The following is a 17810-nucleotide window of genomic DNA, read 5'->3' as shown; positions in this document are numbered from 1 at the left end:
CCAATCAGTTAAAATTCTAGATTTCCTATGTGAACCCCATAAAGAATTTTAATGTCATCTCATGGGTTTTACAACATATTTCATCTAAATTACAGGCATATAGTAGAACTCAAAGACAATGAGCATATTGATGATACTATCCAAATATTTTCGTGTAGATGGGTAGAAATAAAAACTCATAATATATGGGACTGGATCAGTCTCTCAATGATTAAGAGCAGTGGCTTCTCTTCCAGAGACTCTGGGTTCAATTCCCAGCACCCATTGGGCAGCTCACAATAGTTTATATCTCTAGATTTAGGTGATCTGATGCCATTTTCTGGCCTCTAAGGTCACTAATACATATGTGATACATATATGCATGCAAAATTACACAGAAAATAGAATTTACATATATATATATATATATAAACCTCAGAATATCTGTAAATGTAAAGAAATACAATCTATAATATTGTCTTAAAGTTAGAAAATGTTATTTGTTCAAAGAGTAGAAAACATAGATAGATGATAGATAGATAGATAGATAGATAGATAGATGATAGATAGATAGATAGATAGATAGATAGATAGATAGATAGATAGATATTTAGGTAAAATATTTGTATGTGCATGATTTATTTTTAATATTTATTGTTATTTTCCTTTATGTATACATGTGTGTCTATATGAGTGTATGGTGTGTTTGAGCAGGCAAGCACAGAGGCCAGAGGAAGGAATCAGCTATCCTCAGGCTGGATTTACAGTGGTTATAAGCTACCTGATATGAGTTTTGGGAAGTAAACCCCTGTTCTTTACAAGGGTAAAACAACTGATTGATTAAATTGATTAATTAAATGATTATCCATCTCTCATGCACGTATAGATAGATTTCAAAAGAATATGTTTATGTGGTACCTGCCTACAATCCCAGGTATTCCAGTATCTAAGGCAAGGGAGTAGTAACTGTAAGGCTTGCCTCAGCCGTAGTGAGTTCAAGACCAGTCTAGACAACTTAGTGCGACCCTGGCTCACAAAGTAAAGGGGGAAAAGTAAGAAACTGATGTCATCTGGGGCTATGCCTGCCTAGCACTCACAATGTCCTAGTTTCAAACCCCAGTTCTGAAAATAAATAAATAAAATGAATGAGTAAATGAATGTTTGTATGACATTCAACGGTGTGAGGCTTAGGGTAAATCTATAGTTTGGAATACACACACACACGCACACACACTCACACACCCCATTACATATGCGTTCTGTACCAAATCCTCAACACCTAGCACCTAGCATTCTATTCCTATACAGTGAGTATTGAATCAACCATTTGTCAAATTTCCTAGACAACTCGAGTTCACCAACTCAAGGATGTCCGTTTCCATATAGTTCAGCTTCTCAGTGCTTCCATGTAACCACAATCTACCAGATGCTAAGAAAGGTGCCTCAATCTCATTTTTTCGTTTAGCAGAAGTACTTTAAAAAAAAAAAAAAATGAAGGTGTGCACTTCCTGTAGTCTCTAAAAACTAATCCTGCATCTGTCTGCAAATCTCTTGCTGGTCAGTGGTGTAGCCACTGCTGGGGCCAGGAGCCCCGTCTTTAACTGGGGGAGTGTCGAATGATGCTAGAACCGCTCAGAAGCCTGAGAGCACCACCAGGCTGAAAAGAATCACCTCTTCTGTGATTTTGGCGCGCTTATGCCGATGGTCGACGCCCCGCGGGGTTTATAGTGGTGTCCCTTTGTGCCTAGAATTACCTTTAGTTGTCTAAGGCCGAGATTCCAGAAAGGCAGGGCTGTCTCTCACCTGAATGCGCAGCAGGGGCAGCCACGAAAACCCTCCAGGAAGTGGCTAGCCAAAGGCTCTGAATTACAGGCGCCTCCCCAAAGAAGATCAAAAGTCATGCCCCACCAGCACAGAGACACTGAGAAATGGTTGAATGTGTTCTAAATTAAACTGCCCTGGTGGTGAGCGGAGATCTGCCAAAATCTTTCAATTAATCACTTTTACCTTCAGGGCAGAGTTAGGCCTGAGAGTATTTCAATAGGTTTTTATTGGAACAGGGTTATTTCAGATATTAAACTATGTTGCACAAAGTAAAAATAATGTTATTTTTAAGTTGCTACTCTTGTTAAATAAAGTTGGCAAACATTCCTAGGGTCTGTATTGTGTCTGTGTGTTTGTGTATGTGTGTGGCTTTTTCTTGTTTCATAAACCTCATTGGGTTTTTTGTTTGTTTGTTTTCTTTTTAAACAACAAAAAAGTGAACAACAGTGAATTAGGGGGTAAATATATGCATACAGTCATCTTCATTAATAACGTGTTATAAATAATAGAAGACATGTTTTTAAATGTATAATTCTGTACAACGGGAGTAAGTTGTTGGTTTTTTTGGGTTTTTTTTTTTTTTTTGGTTTTTTTCTTTTCCGACATCTTTAGCTGTAAGTTAATTAGAATCACCTGCATTTCCTTGGGTGGACACCAAATGGATTGCAAACAAAAACAGATTAAAATAGCTGCTGGAGCTCACGGCACACAGATGACAAGACTCGAGGAGGACAGCGGGGCTCTGAACATGTGCTCTTTTCAAACAGTTTTGGGTGAAATGTAGCTCTCGCGACTCCTCTGTCAGAGCACCTTCTAAGTGTTTTGCTGAAAGGCTAGCCATGGCTTCGGCTTCTGATCCCTTGATGAGTGAGAGAAATGTTTAAGAAAGATCACTTTACAGAGAGATTCAGGCTGAAATGCGATGACTGCGAATCAAGCCAAGCCAAAAATTACAGTTCAGAATGAAAGGGGAGGGACGTGGTTTGGGAATCCATTTTCCCACATTCCTGAATCTCAATCATCCCTGCCAATGTTTAAAAAAAAAAAGAAGAAGAAGAAGAAGCCCAATGGAAAACAATGAGGTCACTTTGTTTAGATGTTTAAAGGAAAATAGGAGTGGAGGGTTTGAAAGGATGACAGCAAATATATGAATTTTACATCAATATCTATTTCGAGTACGATGGGATCAGATGCTAGAGTTTTATATAACTGTTATGACTTCATCATTAAAGGAGCCATTTCTAGTGCTTTCTTCATGCTTGTGTGGTGTTGGGTCAGCCTTTTATTGTGTCTTTAATGTATGAAATAGTCTGCTTCTACAATATTTTAAAGGAGCAAGAGTATGTACAAAAGTTACAGATTCCTCTTCCCAGATGTTAGGAATAATCTGAAGAAGAGCCTCTCTGCTGACACAAAATAACTCCAATTAGACCGAATCAAACATGCCCACTTTTAATAAATGCTGCTCTACCTGGTGGACCAGGACAGCACGGCGGGGAGAGGAGCCCACACAAACCCTGTAGACCAGGTGTTTCTTTTTCTGAGCCTAAATAGCCTGGGGGAGTGGTCCTTATCCTCCCTGGGGAGGTGTCAGCACTTGGTAGGCTGGAGTCTGGACCAAGACAACTCCCAGGACAGGAGCTGGGGTGATGCTTCCAATCATCCCAGACTTCTTGGATAAGGGGTGTCAGAGGGCTGGGGTCTCACTTTCAATCAAACACCAGACTTCAGGTTTCCTTAGTAATGGCATCCATGCAAAACTCTATTTCTCCCTTGACTCTCCTGGGGCACCCTACTGTCACTAAACCTCAGTTTTTCTTAGTACGTGTGCCAGTAAACTACCAGGTGATAGTGGCAGACCCAAACAGACCCTTTTTTTCTGTTACTCCAATTTACTTTGACAAAGCAAGTCCCATTACTGAAAGAGTGATATACTTCCACCAGGATGATCGCAGCAAAACTTAAACAGTGGAGCCCTGTCATGCAGAGAATGACAAGAGCTGCCCAGAATGCAATCTCCAATGTCAGTGTCTTCTACCTCTGTAGAAGTTTCCTGGAAGAGGACAACTTCTGTTAAATGATCACCAGAGTCACTTTTTAGTCCTTGTCTTCAAGACTGAGATTGTTCTGAAAGCAAGAAATATACTAAAATTAACCAAAGACTATCTTTAGGCAACGCTCTCTGTTTTCCAGAAATCATCTCAGTCTGTCAACTTTATTCTGATAGAAACATTCTTGGTGATATTTCATGTTCAAACTCAGGTCCTTTAAAGAAATTTTTTTAACCTTAAGAGATTTATGGAATGGCTTCATGATCGGTATAATTCTATAAATTATAGTCATGAATACTATCCTACAGACCTCAAATTCTTTGCTGAGTTAGACAGATATATACAAGTATATAAAAAAATGAGTAGCTATACAGGGGATATCATCCTTTGTCTATCATTCACGTTACCCAGATATTAAATATGGCACACAAATGGCTTCAATCTATACCACATTAGCCATATTGGAACATTTTCCCTCATCTTTTCCCTGATTTGGCTATCATTTAGCAATCCAGAAGCTAAAAGGTATGATTTTAAGGGAAGCTGGCCCAGTAGGCAAAGTGGGAATATGAGTTACAGTAAATGTATGGAGGTTTTATGCAAAAGCAATCACAATCCGTTATGAAGCACAGAAAATGGATGTCAAGAGTGGAGCTTGTGGGCACTGCTCTCTCCATTGGTATAGTTCAGCAGTGTAGGCAAGTATCTCTCATTATGAGAAATGGGTGAGATGTTTGGCAAGAACCAAGTACAAACATAGTGCCTAGCAATAGATGGCAGTGACTTCCCACATGGCTTCTGTTTTCACACAAATATTTAAAGATTTCAGTGGGTTTCTCTTCTGCTTATAAAGTGCTCATATTACACACACACACACACACACACACACACACACACACATATATATATACATATATATATGTAAATGGTGTGGAAAGTGATGCAATAAAAGATTTTTCAAGACTTTTTTCCCAAACATCCCGCTCTACACAGAATACCTGATAATATTTAAAACAGAACAACTAATCATGCATGTTTCCTCCCACCTTGAGGTATTAACTGAGGTTTCTGTTCTCCCACCAGGTCCCAAAGAATCACACAGAAGTCTACATTAGTTATAAACTGATTGGCCCATTAGCTCAGGTTTCTTATTAACTCTTATAACTTATATTAACGCATTATTCTTATTTATGTTAGCCACATGGCTTGGTACCTTTTTCAGCTGGTAATCACATCTTCCTTCTTCTGTGGTTTAGGCAGGACTGGGAAAGAATGGGCTTCCTCCTTCCCAGAATTCTCCTGTTCTCATTGACCCACCTCTACTTCCTATCTGGTGGTCCTGCCTATACTTCCTGCCTGGCTACTGGCCAATCAACATTTATTTAAAACATATATAGACAATTGTCCTGTGCCACTGAGGCTTCTGTAATCTCTACTTACTGTTATATAGGGATGTTAAGGTTTAAGTAGCACAGAGCAGCATCTGTAAGACACCCAAATTTTAGAACACTTACTGCCATGGATTTGGTCCTTTCCTATTACCCATCTTAACTCTGGCACTAGCTAAGCACCTGTCTCCCCAGCTGCCAAAACAGGACAGTGCTTTTTTCAAAGTCTGTGATAGGCAGAACAATGAGTATTATTAATATTAATAAATGAGTATTGTTGGATGGACATTAAATGTTTTTATTTCCTAGTACTGAATTGAAGGGACAGTCGTATAAGGAGTGGTGGGGCATTTGCCAGTGACCTTAAGCAATCAGGTGGCAAATAAAAAGCCCTAAAGGTGAGACTCATTTCGATTACAGAACCTCTGTGTTTGATCCAACCCTTTTCTTTAGGCCTAGAGGATGTTTTCTTAGTTGTGTGTACTCTCTGTTTTCAGAAACTTACCCCAAATCTGGAATTAACCATCTCTATGAAACTAGGTAAATGATATAATACAGTAGATCTTTTTTCAATATAACAGGCTATGTACTGTTTAAAAAGAAGTTGCTTAGTGATCTCATTCTAGTTAAATGTTCTTTTAATTTTTATTTATTTGTTTGTTTATTTATTTATTTATTTTTGTGGACATGTGTATGCCTGAGTGCGTGCATGTAGGGCACTTTCATGTAGTCCCTGCCTAGACAGGAAGAGTGCCTCATATTGCCTAGGACAGGAGTTTCAAATAGTTGCAAGCCACCATGTTGGTGCTGGGAATAAAGCCCCAGGTGTCTATAAAAGTAGCCGGGGCTGTCAACCACCAAGCAATCCTCCAGGCCCACCATTTAGTGTTTCTTGACTGAGCAACCAATGTTTGCCTGTCCCACTGTTAGGAGAACAAATGTTCTGCTTTTTTATGTGAATCTCCCATAAATACCTCAAAGATGAAAAACTCTTCCTCAAGTAAATAATCATAAAATATACCAAGGAAATCTTCACAATTACCTTAAGCAAAAATAAATAAATGAGAAAAGTGAAGGACTATTTGAAAATAAGAATTTTGTTATTGCCTTAAGAGAAAAGGAAAATCATTTTGCATTAATTGTTTCTATCAAACAAGAACCCCAAACATAGATATAAGAAAATAGGACTAATTACCAAAAACAGAGAGAAAATTTAAAAAAAAAAAAGGTGAATGAAAAAAATGAGTGTGAAAACTCTAAGTTTTTAGGCAACATTAAAAATATAAAGACAATAACATTTCTATAACATAATAAAAATCATGAATACAAAAAAAATAAAAGTCATGAAACACATACTGAAATAGGACCCCTTGTCAGAATAATCTCTTAATATTAAAGCGTAGTAACATAACAAGAAATTCAAATAATCATAATGTAATCAACCATCCTTTTTATACCATGTACCAGTAAAAACACTCATAGCAACATGTCAGAATTTGAATGAAGATTTTTTTTCATCATTAAAGATTCAGTCACTAGAAAAACAATACAAACATCTAATTCAAGATGGTAGTCACATCAAAAAAAATCTGATTTTCTTTCTCAAAAATCCTAATAAGAAGATGAAAAGGATATACTTGTTTTAAAAAAAATGGAAAGGAAGGAAGGGAGGGAGAGAGGAAGGAAGGGAGGGAGAGAGGGAAGGAGGGAGGGACGGAGGGAGGGAGGGAGGGAGGGAGGGAGGGAGACAAGACTTCCCCGCACAATAGAAAAAGTGCCAATAGCACACCACAAATAGATTCCAAGAAGACAGAAAGCAGATAAGATCGCACATGTGAAGACAACAAAGCAGAGGAAACATTATTATGAGGCAACATAAGCAGGCACAGTTCTTTGCAGCCATATCCTACAGAATACACAATTCTCTACAGTGGCATCATATAGAATATCACGACTTTGAGTCAACATATACAATAAGCAGCAATTGGCAAATAATCAATAAATGATTGAGGATTACAAAGCTAAACAAATTCAGTCCCTCCTTCTCAGCATCTTGCCAGCACTGTGTCTGAACTACATCTATCCTACCTTAAGCTTCTTCTTCAGAAAAAAAAAAAAAAAAAAAAAAGGAACAAGTTTCTAAAATCCCCTACGGCAACACCCAGGGATTTCTGCCAGTGGTAAACGATGTTTTGAAACATAAAAAGTCAGCTGGTGAGTAAGCAAATGATACTTCAGAGAATGTGGTTCTCTTCTGAGAAATCTTTGTAATCCTGTTCATTCCAGTCTGGTTTTTTAAAACAAAAGTGCAATGACTTGGTCTCCTCATGTTCCCAGTGTATTCCTAGCAGGGCAAGCAAAAACCTCTGTCAGCCTTCACTCGTGTTATTTACTGCAAAGAGGTAACTCTCAAAGTAATTTGTCCAAGCTCCACCAAAGCACAATGTGGGTACCTTGAAGACACCACTCATTTAAAACTCATACCAAGTCTGACTTTATTTCCAAAATGAGCGGTTCCCGATCCAGCAAGGATAATGTGGTCATGAAAAGGATGTCCAAAGCCACCAATTTACATTGGTTTGGTTTGGCACAACTTTCAAAGTTCTTGAAGTAAAATAGGGAACGACACGTGAATAACTGCAATTGAGATAATGCTCCCAGGATTTTAAGCTTGCCGTTCTGCGGCCATTCAGGGGAGCCCTAACCAGCTTCAAGATGGTACCTGCATAATTTATAATTACTAAAACCTCACTGATAGGTTCCAGATTATTTTTCGAAAAATGCATTGCCCTCTTTTTTAGTATACACTTTGCCATTTTCACCCCACTTACACAATTTAAAACGTATGATCGCAGCGGCGGGGCAGAACCTGCTCAGAGCGGGAGCCACTAAGGTCGAGATTATTACAATTTGCAAGATGGATGATGTTGCTATCTCTGCATCTAAAGGACAGAGAAGCTGTGTCAGTAGATTCATGCTGCAACTAAACGCTTTGCTCGGCTCCCTCTTACTTTCTGGTTGCTAACTGAAGCCACAAGACAGTTTCTCAGCTATGACTCAGTCACGCAACCACAGCAGTGGCTCAGGTCTGAATTACCCTCTCCATCTCCATCAGCAGCACACCCTGCCTTCGTCCCAAAAGAAAATAGGTTATTAAGGTAGACTAAGGCTGTTTTCTTTAAACGCTGCCATACTTTCATATTGTTCAGTTGTAATATATCCAATCCATGCTACTCTTTCAAATGTTTTTGATTATTGGACATTTAAAAAAAAATTCTACAGAAATTTTCAAAAGACCAAGGCCATTGTTTCTTTGGTTGCAACTTCAACTTACACAAGAGAAAAACAAAGCTTGGGATTCCGAGGAACTGTCGCAGTTGAATATCAGTCTACAGCACAAGACAACATAGACGCTGTCTCTAAATACTCCTAAAATACTATTATGAATGTTAGACAAAAAGTAAAAATGTACTTGATTTTATAGTATATTTTAAAAAGATTCATATCAAAATGAGGCTTAAGGAAAGTTATGATTCATATCCTATTGTTTGGGATTAGCTTTCACATATCTTTGACATCTCATAAATCAGCCAAACAAATAAATAAATACAAAGTCAGTGTATTCATCTTTACCAGATACAGATCGACTTTTCATCTTTAATAATTCTTTTAACTGAGATCTTTGACTCTTTTAAAGATAAATTGAAACCCTCCTTTACAGAACATAGACTCACATTTTTTTCCTAAAAATATTTTTTCTCTGAATTCCTTTCAAATAACTGGTAACCTATAGAATAATTAGGGTACTTTTCATTTGTTTAAATTTTATTTTGGGAGACAAGATGAAACTGTGTATCACTCTTCGTCTGAATGACATTGGGCTATATCTGAATCCCAACCCTTTCAAAGCTGCCCCAACTTGCTGTCCTGAACCTCATTCTATAGACACTAGCGCACCACCAATAATGACTTCAGAAAATTCAAAATCATCATCTGCAGTTGTTTATATGTTCACAAAAGAAACATTTTTAAAAGAGTACACAACCCTGTACAGTTTCTTTTTTTTTTTTCGAGACAGGGTTTCTCCTTAGCTTTTGGTTCCTGTCCTGGAACTAGCTCTTGTAGACCAGGCTGGCCTCGAACTCACAGAGATCCGCCTGTCTCTGCCTCCCGAGTGCTGGGATTAAAGGCGTGTGCCACCAACGCCCGGCTCCATGTACAAATTCTAACCTTTAAAATAAATCATATTGTTTTAGAGTTGTCAAATTAAGATAAAATGCCAACTACTTTCTGATGAAGCAATAAGAAAATTTAGTTATATTAGCTAAAATTTGGTCAGTAAATCATCCTAAATTAATCTTTTAACATTCAGACTTAAACACATAAGTATAAGGACAGCTGGATCCTACAGTGAAAGCAGGAATCATATATTAGAAAAGTGTTAATTATGATTTTCACATTCAATATGTCAATTTTTCATTGTACTTTGGGCAAACACAGTAGGTCCCTTTAATTCAACAGAGGTAGTTTGCACATTGGGAAGAAAAAATTATTTGATGTTTATAAAATGGACAACGTCTTGGATGGTTTTTCTATTTACAGATAGGTATCTCACTTCATCCAATTCTTCTGTGTTCTGAGAAGTTTGTACTTCTCAGAAAGGGGAAGCGTCTCAGTAATGTATTGTTCATTAGCTTACTCTGCAACTCCCAACCCATAACAATTAAGACATTTGCTAATAGCAACTCTACTCCGCTGCTATTCTCACAAGTTACTTTAGTTCATTACTTAGAAGAGTTCAGGGCACTGGCAATAGTTGCTCTGCCTTATATCACCGATGCCTGTGACATAAATTGCATTATTCTGCTGGAAGCTAATGAAGAAATGTTTTGCACAACACAAAAAGTCCTAATTTAAAATGTGTAGAAGTATAGAAATGGCAAACCCGTGGAATGACATTTCGTGTCATCAAAGATCTTTGTAATGTCTTTGTTACAAAATAGAATGAATTTCTTTCAACTTATTTAACATTTATTATCATGGATCATCATGATTAACAGTGATTTGACACCACCTCCTTGGAGAGGATGCTGGGATAATGGCCCATGCCCTTGGCCAGTAATCTCACCCAGACTTATCTGTCTGATAGCCTAGATACATGATACTCCTAACACAAAAATTAAAACATCAACATTTACTGGAGAGAATAATAGTACACGAATAAGTATTTCTGTATATTTTCTCATTTATTAATAATCCTAGAGACCTCGCTGTTAAAATGGCTAGATATGATAAGCAAATATGTCCAAAATCAAACAAGTGATTATCCAAGTTCCCTACAATATTTTGATGACCAGTTCCAAAATGATCTGAAACTCATAGAGCAATAGGCCAGAATTTTCCATATTTTCTTTTTATAATATAATATCTTATTATATGAACATGCTAGAAACTAGTCATACATTGAATGACTGTATACTCTGTAGCTCAAACATTAGACTAATGCATGCCAAGTGACAGTGATTGCAAGAGATGCAAAATGGAGCATGGTTGGGAATGAAGAGAGAGAGAAAGAGAAGGATGGGGGATAGAAAGAGGGCAACAAAATGAAAACAAAGAAGAGAGAGGAAAACAACTCATACATGTCTAATTATTTTATCTTTCCAATAAAGCAAGTGACATTCACACACACACACAGAGACACACACACACACATGCACGTTCTTTTTTTTCCTAACTTTTTTCTGCTTGTCTTAAGAATCATCTTAAATATGTCATGCAGTTGCATGGGTTTTTGTGTTTGCTTTAATGACAGTTGTATTTGACTCTGATTGTCTCAGAACTTTATGACAAAACTTGGGGGATTAAAATTTTGAGCGTTGCTTTAGTTGAAGTCATGAAGGAATGTGTCTTCTCTGTGGAGAAGGAGTATTAACAATCATGTACAATACACTTCATCATTGTTTGTTTATATTCTCAGTTCTTCTATGTGCTGGTTTGAAATATGCTATTTTGTTTTCAGGCCTAGATGTTGATGGAATATATCGAGTTAGCGGCAATCTGGCAACAATACAGAAGTTAAAATTTATTGTCAACCAAGGTAAGTGATTTCTTTACTTCAAACACTTTTCAGAAGTCACATCTCTAGTTGTGCTCAGGCAACTGTACACAATGAACAGACAGTAATAAATGTTTTGAGGGGGAATGACAAAATGCAAAAATTAAGGAATTATTGAACAATTACCAGAAAAATAAAATCATAACCAGGTACCTGAAGAGACATAGACTAGAAAGCCAAACTAATAGCTCATGTAAAATCAACAATGTGTAGAATAAAGAAATGAAAAAATAGGAAATAGAATAAATAATAAACTAAAGAAAAATAGCTCAGTTTGAAAAACTGTTACTGGGTTATAAGAGGTTCCTGATACGTGTTGATGAAAGGAACAATGGGCATATGATGGAAAGCACAAGAACCCAAAGCACAAATTCTCAAAAAAGAAAACATGAAAGATGTGTATATTGTTAATGAAATGCAAATCAGGAAACAAGATAAGGTTAACACCCATTGAGGGAAAACATAATGGCGCATCTTGTTGGGTCCTTACCAGCAGAAACGGACTCTCTGTACTGGCTGTTGTTTCCATACAAAATTCCACACACAAATATTTATAGCTTTATTCCTAATCGGAAAAGCTTGGAGATAGGGTCAGGATATGACTCAGAAGTTAGATGTCTGCCTCACACACTTGATGTATGAGACCCTGGTCCAGCCCCTGAAAGGGATGAATAAAAACTTGAAGGTAATAAGGTATGTCTCCGAATGTGATTGGACTAAAGTATGTGGTAAATTCATATAATGGAATATTTCTGTGATGGATAGAAACCACCTATTGAGCCATGAGTAGACCTGGGAGAACCTTAGATGTGTATTGCTGAATGGATAAGGTCAAAAGCTACCCACGGAAAACTATACAGCATTTCAGGAAAACTGTACAGATAGGGAAAGATTAGTGGTAACAAGTAATTTGAGAGAGAAGTAGAGTGAGCACAGAATGCGAGAGCAGTTAAAGAATTTTGTGTAATATCAGCATTGTGCGTTTATATTGTTATAGATTAGCTGAACCCATAAAATATACAACACCGAGAATAAAGGCTAGCATAAACCAGGGAGAGCTGTCAACAATAACATGTCAAGCTCATTAGTTGTGACAAAGTTACTTTGTTAGTACAAAGTGCTAACACTAGGGGACTCTCTGGGAGGTGTGAGGGAGCCCTTGTTAACTGTATGTGCTGGTCAACCTTTCTAAGAGCCTGAAGCTACTCTTAGAAAGTCTATTAATGAAAAAAATAAAACTAAGAACATTAGGAAATGAAGAATAGGATGCCTAAATGACCTTAGGGTGATATTTAAGTAGTTTGTACATTTCATAACCAGACAACTAGGGTGTCTATCTTTTCTGTGTTCTCTTCACACGCTTGGTAACTGAATTTATAATAGTATACTCATATCTACCCTCTAAAATTTCATCTCTGCTAAGACCCATTGATCTTATTTTTAGAGAGAATGTAATTGAATGTACACATGGGCTTTATACCAAGAAGCATTAAAACATGAAGGTCTTGACCTCAAAAAAATAGAATAAAGGGGTTGGCACACCTGCCTCTTCCACAAATCTCGATATGAGCTTGGATTTGAATCTTTCTTGCATTTCTAAAAGAGATAAATTGTGTTGTTTTAATTATGTGGTTTGTGTGGGCATGTGAACGTGACAGCTCATGCCCACAGAAGCCAGAGGCACTGGATCTTCTTGGACCTGGGGTTTACGGGCATTTGTGCGCCACACCCAACGTGGATACTAGGAACTGGACTCAGGCCTGGGCCACTTCTTCTGCCTGTTTTGCTGATGTTCTTGTTCATGAACCAGTGCTAGTCTCGAGGCATCCCTGTATTAATAACTGTGGAGTAAGTATGTATGTGTGTGCTACCTATGTATTGTGCAACTACGTGTGTGTATGCCTCTGTGAGTGTGTGCTTCTTTGTGTATGTGTGTGTATGTGTGCATATGCTTCTGTGTGTCTGGGGGGATGTTATGTGTACTTCCTCTATATGTTGGTTCCTGTGAATGCTGCAGGTAGAGGCATTAAAACTGGTAAAAATTAAACTGTTTATAAGTTCAGATGGAAAACCTCTTATGTGTGTTGACTAGTTCTTTGACTAGTTGTCCCATAATTCTTCTTTCTATGAATCTTTAGGGGCTCTGCTTATTGACTAATTTGGCTAGGCAAAACACAGAATTCAACTTTACATTACTTCATGTAAGTCCCATTGGTCTAAGCAACAGTGTCCTTCTGTGGGTAAAAATTTGCATGAAATAGCTCAGTCTCATTTTTATTCTGTTTGTAAGCAGCTAAAATCATTCTTGTAAGATAGCTCACGCTGAAACCATATCCTGACTGGGATTCTAGACAGCTGGGCAACACATTTCTCCTACAAAGAAGAAATCTCAAAACAGAAGCCATGCTAGAAACAAACACTAGCTGTATTTCCTGCCTTTAAAAAATTATGCTCAGCAGTTTGTTAAAGAAAAAAAAAAAACAATCTGCAATGAAAATACGAAATCTATCCATCTCATCTTTTACAATCCAGACTTGAGCATCCTCGGAGACGTTGTAACTGCTCATGTTTCTGTGAATGTTGACAACATAAAGCTGGACAGAGGCCTGAGTTGGGATCTGGTGGTAGAAACTGTCAGCAAACAGTCGTCCTGTTTTACAGCACTCTGAGAATTGAACACAGTCAACACAAATGAGGCGGCACTGGGACCTTTGATACTGCTGACTCGGTGTCCTGGAGTCTTATAACTTACATATTGAGGAGACAGAGAGATGGTCACCAGTTTAGAGCACTTGTTTTTTTTTTTTTTTTCCAGAAGACCTAGAGTCAATTCCTAGCACCCCTGTAGAGGCTCAGACTATTCGGGTTATCCAGCACCCTCTTCTGATTTGTGTGGTACCAGAAGTTTACATACACATAAATGTAGCTAAAACGCTCATAAATATAAAATAAAATTTAATACCCTAAAATTTCATATATCTATATATGTGTATATATTTATATATATACACATGTGTATGTATGAATGTATATATATACTATACACACACACACATATATATATCATCCCTTCTCAAAATTTGATGATTGGAGTATTATTTGAATTAGTGTTTGGAACAAGGCAGGTAACACATGCTTGTGTGTGTGTGAATGAATGATGAAATAAAATGCTGATGACATAAATTTTCCATTAAAGTATGCAGAGCTATGCAAGCATCATACATTCATTTTAAAATTTCATACAGGACATTGAAGAATTTGGTGTCCTCTCCTTCCATTAGCATCTTTTATCCCCTCTGTGTTCAACTTACATGATGCCTCTTTTTAAAAAGGTTCCAAATATATTTTTTTTTAAAAAATGAATAAGCCTTATCTACCGTTAGACTACACAAATGAAAACTGATTTTGGAGATTTTCAAGAACAGTTGAATTGCAATTTCTGTGTTTCGCTGACTTTCTTGAATGCTATAATCATCAGCAATTCTAAATACACCAGTTGAATGATTCAATTTGTTTTGGTTTTCTGTTTGACTCACTAAACCAGAAAGAATTAGATACCCTTATTATACTTCCAGATCAGATGACACACACGTTAAATTCAAAGAGATCACTTTTGAAAAACATTTCCTAATTAAAATTAGTAATGCTGATAATAATTTTATTGTATAGGTAGCTACCATTTTCACAATTTACCGTATCAGGCTGTGCACTGAATTCCCTACATATATATTTAATTTAATCTTTTCTTCAACCTTGTAGTGCAGATAGGTACAATGAATAAGCTTGTTGTTTTCAGTGAGGAAACTGAGGCTCAGTTGTCAAATGTCCCAGGATATGGGGCTAGAACTAGGTCGCAGATGTCTCGGACTCAAGTTTGTGCTGCTAACTCCTGCCAAGAAGCTACACCCTCCCCTCCCCCATGCACTGATTCATTATTACATCCTTCTTGCAAAAATAGAGAAGTGTCTCTTCAGTCTGGGCGTTCATTTGCACGTCCCTGTTTTCACTCTCCTTCTCAGCATTGGTTATTGGTGCTACTATTCAGTTTGGCTAAAACTATTCAAGAATGGGGATGTTTGGGAAAACATCACAGGAATGAGGAATCCTGGCACCTCGAATCTCTGTAGGGTTTATGATTCTATGTTTGGATCAAGAAGCACTTTGCAGCCTTGCAGAAAGGCATTACGGATTCTTGACTTCCTAGGCTATTGGTGTATTAGTGAGAGGTGCTCTGCCTTGTTTGTTGAATTTGGTGACAGCTTTCAGTGACATTTTGCTGATGCAACTCTTTTGGTCTATATGGGCATCCCCAAAGAAAACTGGTGCATGACCCTAGATGTCAACCTGTCATCAGCCTGTGTCATTGTGTTGATTCTTCTGCATGATCCGTGACCTCCTGGTGGCTTTGCAGCATGGGTGCATGTATGCAAAAGACAGGCTTCAACATAGAGGATGCTCCGTGGCTGTCTTAAGGACTTCTGACGGTGGGTCTTGAAAATCCCACCAGACTTCCTCGCATCAGCCCTCAGTCTCAGCTGCCGTCCGCACATATTGCCCCAAATCCAATCTTACATACATGTCTTCTGGGTTCACTCTTTCTATAAGAGACAGGAGAAGTTGGCATCTTCTCTGCAAAATACTACATTTGAAGCTGTCCCAAAGCCTGAGCCAATAGGATAGCTATAAAGCTATGTGGAGAAATAAGACAGGATTTTTCCAGGACCAGTGCTTCTTGATACATGGTAACAGATTCCCCCTGCAAGTGTTTGCCTGGAATAGGAGGATTTTAGAACTGATTTCCAGAGATAGAAATGCAGATAAAGGACAACATGCTCACATTTTCACTATGGGTGATCAAAATATGTGCCTTACAGAAATCTACATGGCTAAGAATCTTCTATGGACATGCACACGCATGCTTATTTGTTGTTTTTAGGGGGAGAGAGTTTTTTCATTTATAATCTTGTACTATCCCTATATTTATTCACAAAGATTGTATTGGCACAATAAGACATACTAGATGTTTGCTGAAAGGAATGCCTTTGCTTATTTTAAACTTGCTAATAATAGGTCAACCACACTGAAAATATACCATCAGAAAAGCAAACCTATCTAAACTACTTTTCTGCAGGCATGCTCCTTAAAGCAAAGCCCAGGCTTTAGTAGCTGTTCCTCTGCATCCCCTACCATTTGCAGTACCAAAATCGAATAAAGGAAAGGGAAAGTGGGAAAGAATGTGGACAATTGGTGGTTTCATCTGGAAATAAGCAACTGGATGAAAGTAAAAGGGATTTTGCAAAGGATTTTTAGGACTTCTAGTCGTGTTCTTATAAAATAGTCTGTGTCAAATCCATTCATTTTTCTATTAAGTGAGTTTATGTTGCTCTCTTGTTATTTTTAAAATGACTATTTCCTTAAGCCTACTTCATTTTCACTTGCAACCGCAGCATTAACAAAACAAACTGTGTTATTTGCTTCATCCTTTTGGGTAGCATGAGTTTCTTTGTTTTGTTGTTGTTGCTGCTGGTGGTGGTAGTAGTGGGGGTGGCAGTGGCGTGTGTGCCATTTTTTTTAAGGTGCACCTTTGTGGGTTCCATGTGATGAGATTTTATTTTAGCAATGATTTATTTTTTTCCCTTAAAGCTAGAAAGATCACTTGATCATAAGATGGGCAAACTCTAACTTTGTTCAGGACTTTAGAAACGTCCCTAGATCTCATTTTTTCAGCTCTACTGAATCTGCGCGCTCGAAGACTATTGATGGGGAAACTCATATAGCTTGCTACTTGCTTAAGGAATCTCATTGGCAGCAGTGCAAACTCTTGACAAAGATGTCAAGACAATAAACTCATCATATTTCTGGATACAGAGGCCAAAATAAACTATAATTTCTAGTTATTACATTTTATTTTATATTCCAATCACAAGCTTAGGTGTCCTTTCCATTTCTAATGTACAAAAACTCTAGCCACCAAACTTAAAGCAAAATTATATACTTATTGTGGGTTATATTATATAACTTACTACAAAACAGGTGATAAAAACTGACTGAAAAGTCAGGCAGTGGTAGTCGGGCAGTGGTGGCATATGCCTTTAATCCCAGCACTCAGGAGGCAGAGGCAAGCAGATTTTTGTGAGTTCTAGGTTAACCTGGTCTATAAGAGTTAGTTCCAGAACAGGCTCAAAAAATTTACAGAGAAACCCTGTCTGGGTGTGGGGTGGGGAATGGCCTAAAGCTGTAATTGAAGCAATTAAAGGCAGAGGCAGTCAAGTGGGAAAGGCACACAAGAATTCAAGGATCTTCTTATCTTAATTCTGAGTTATTCTATAAGTCTAAAAGGATCTGTTCTGATCTCTTTGAATCTCATATTCTTCATTTCCAAAATGGAAATTAATATTTTAAAAAGTGAGCAAATTAAAAACTGAATCAGCCAACTGATAATTACTGTTT

At 37.6% G+C, this 17810-nt stretch overlaps 1 protein-coding gene across 1 annotated transcript in view; it reads left to right on the top strand.

Moving 5' to 3' along the window:
* Arhgap15 (Rho GTPase activating protein 15) overlaps positions 1–17810 on the top strand; it is a 591259-nt gene that overhangs the window by 392502 nt on the left and 180947 nt on the right. The window contains exon 11 of the mRNA XM_050140010.1: positions 11265–11342. Within this exon, the coding sequence (XP_049995967.1) occupies positions 11265–11342 (78 nt within the window). The remainder of the gene's footprint in view (positions 1–11264; positions 11343–17810) is intronic.

The sequence above is a fragment of the Alexandromys fortis genome, unplaced genomic scaffold, assembly GCF_014885135.2.
Source record: "Alexandromys fortis isolate MF-2015 unplaced genomic scaffold, M_Fortis_MF-2015_v1.1 scaffold_33, whole genome shotgun sequence".
In the NCBI taxonomy this organism is placed as follows: Eukaryota; Metazoa; Chordata; class Mammalia; order Rodentia; family Cricetidae; genus Alexandromys; species Alexandromys fortis.
This window is presented reverse-complemented; position numbering and strand designations above follow the sequence as displayed.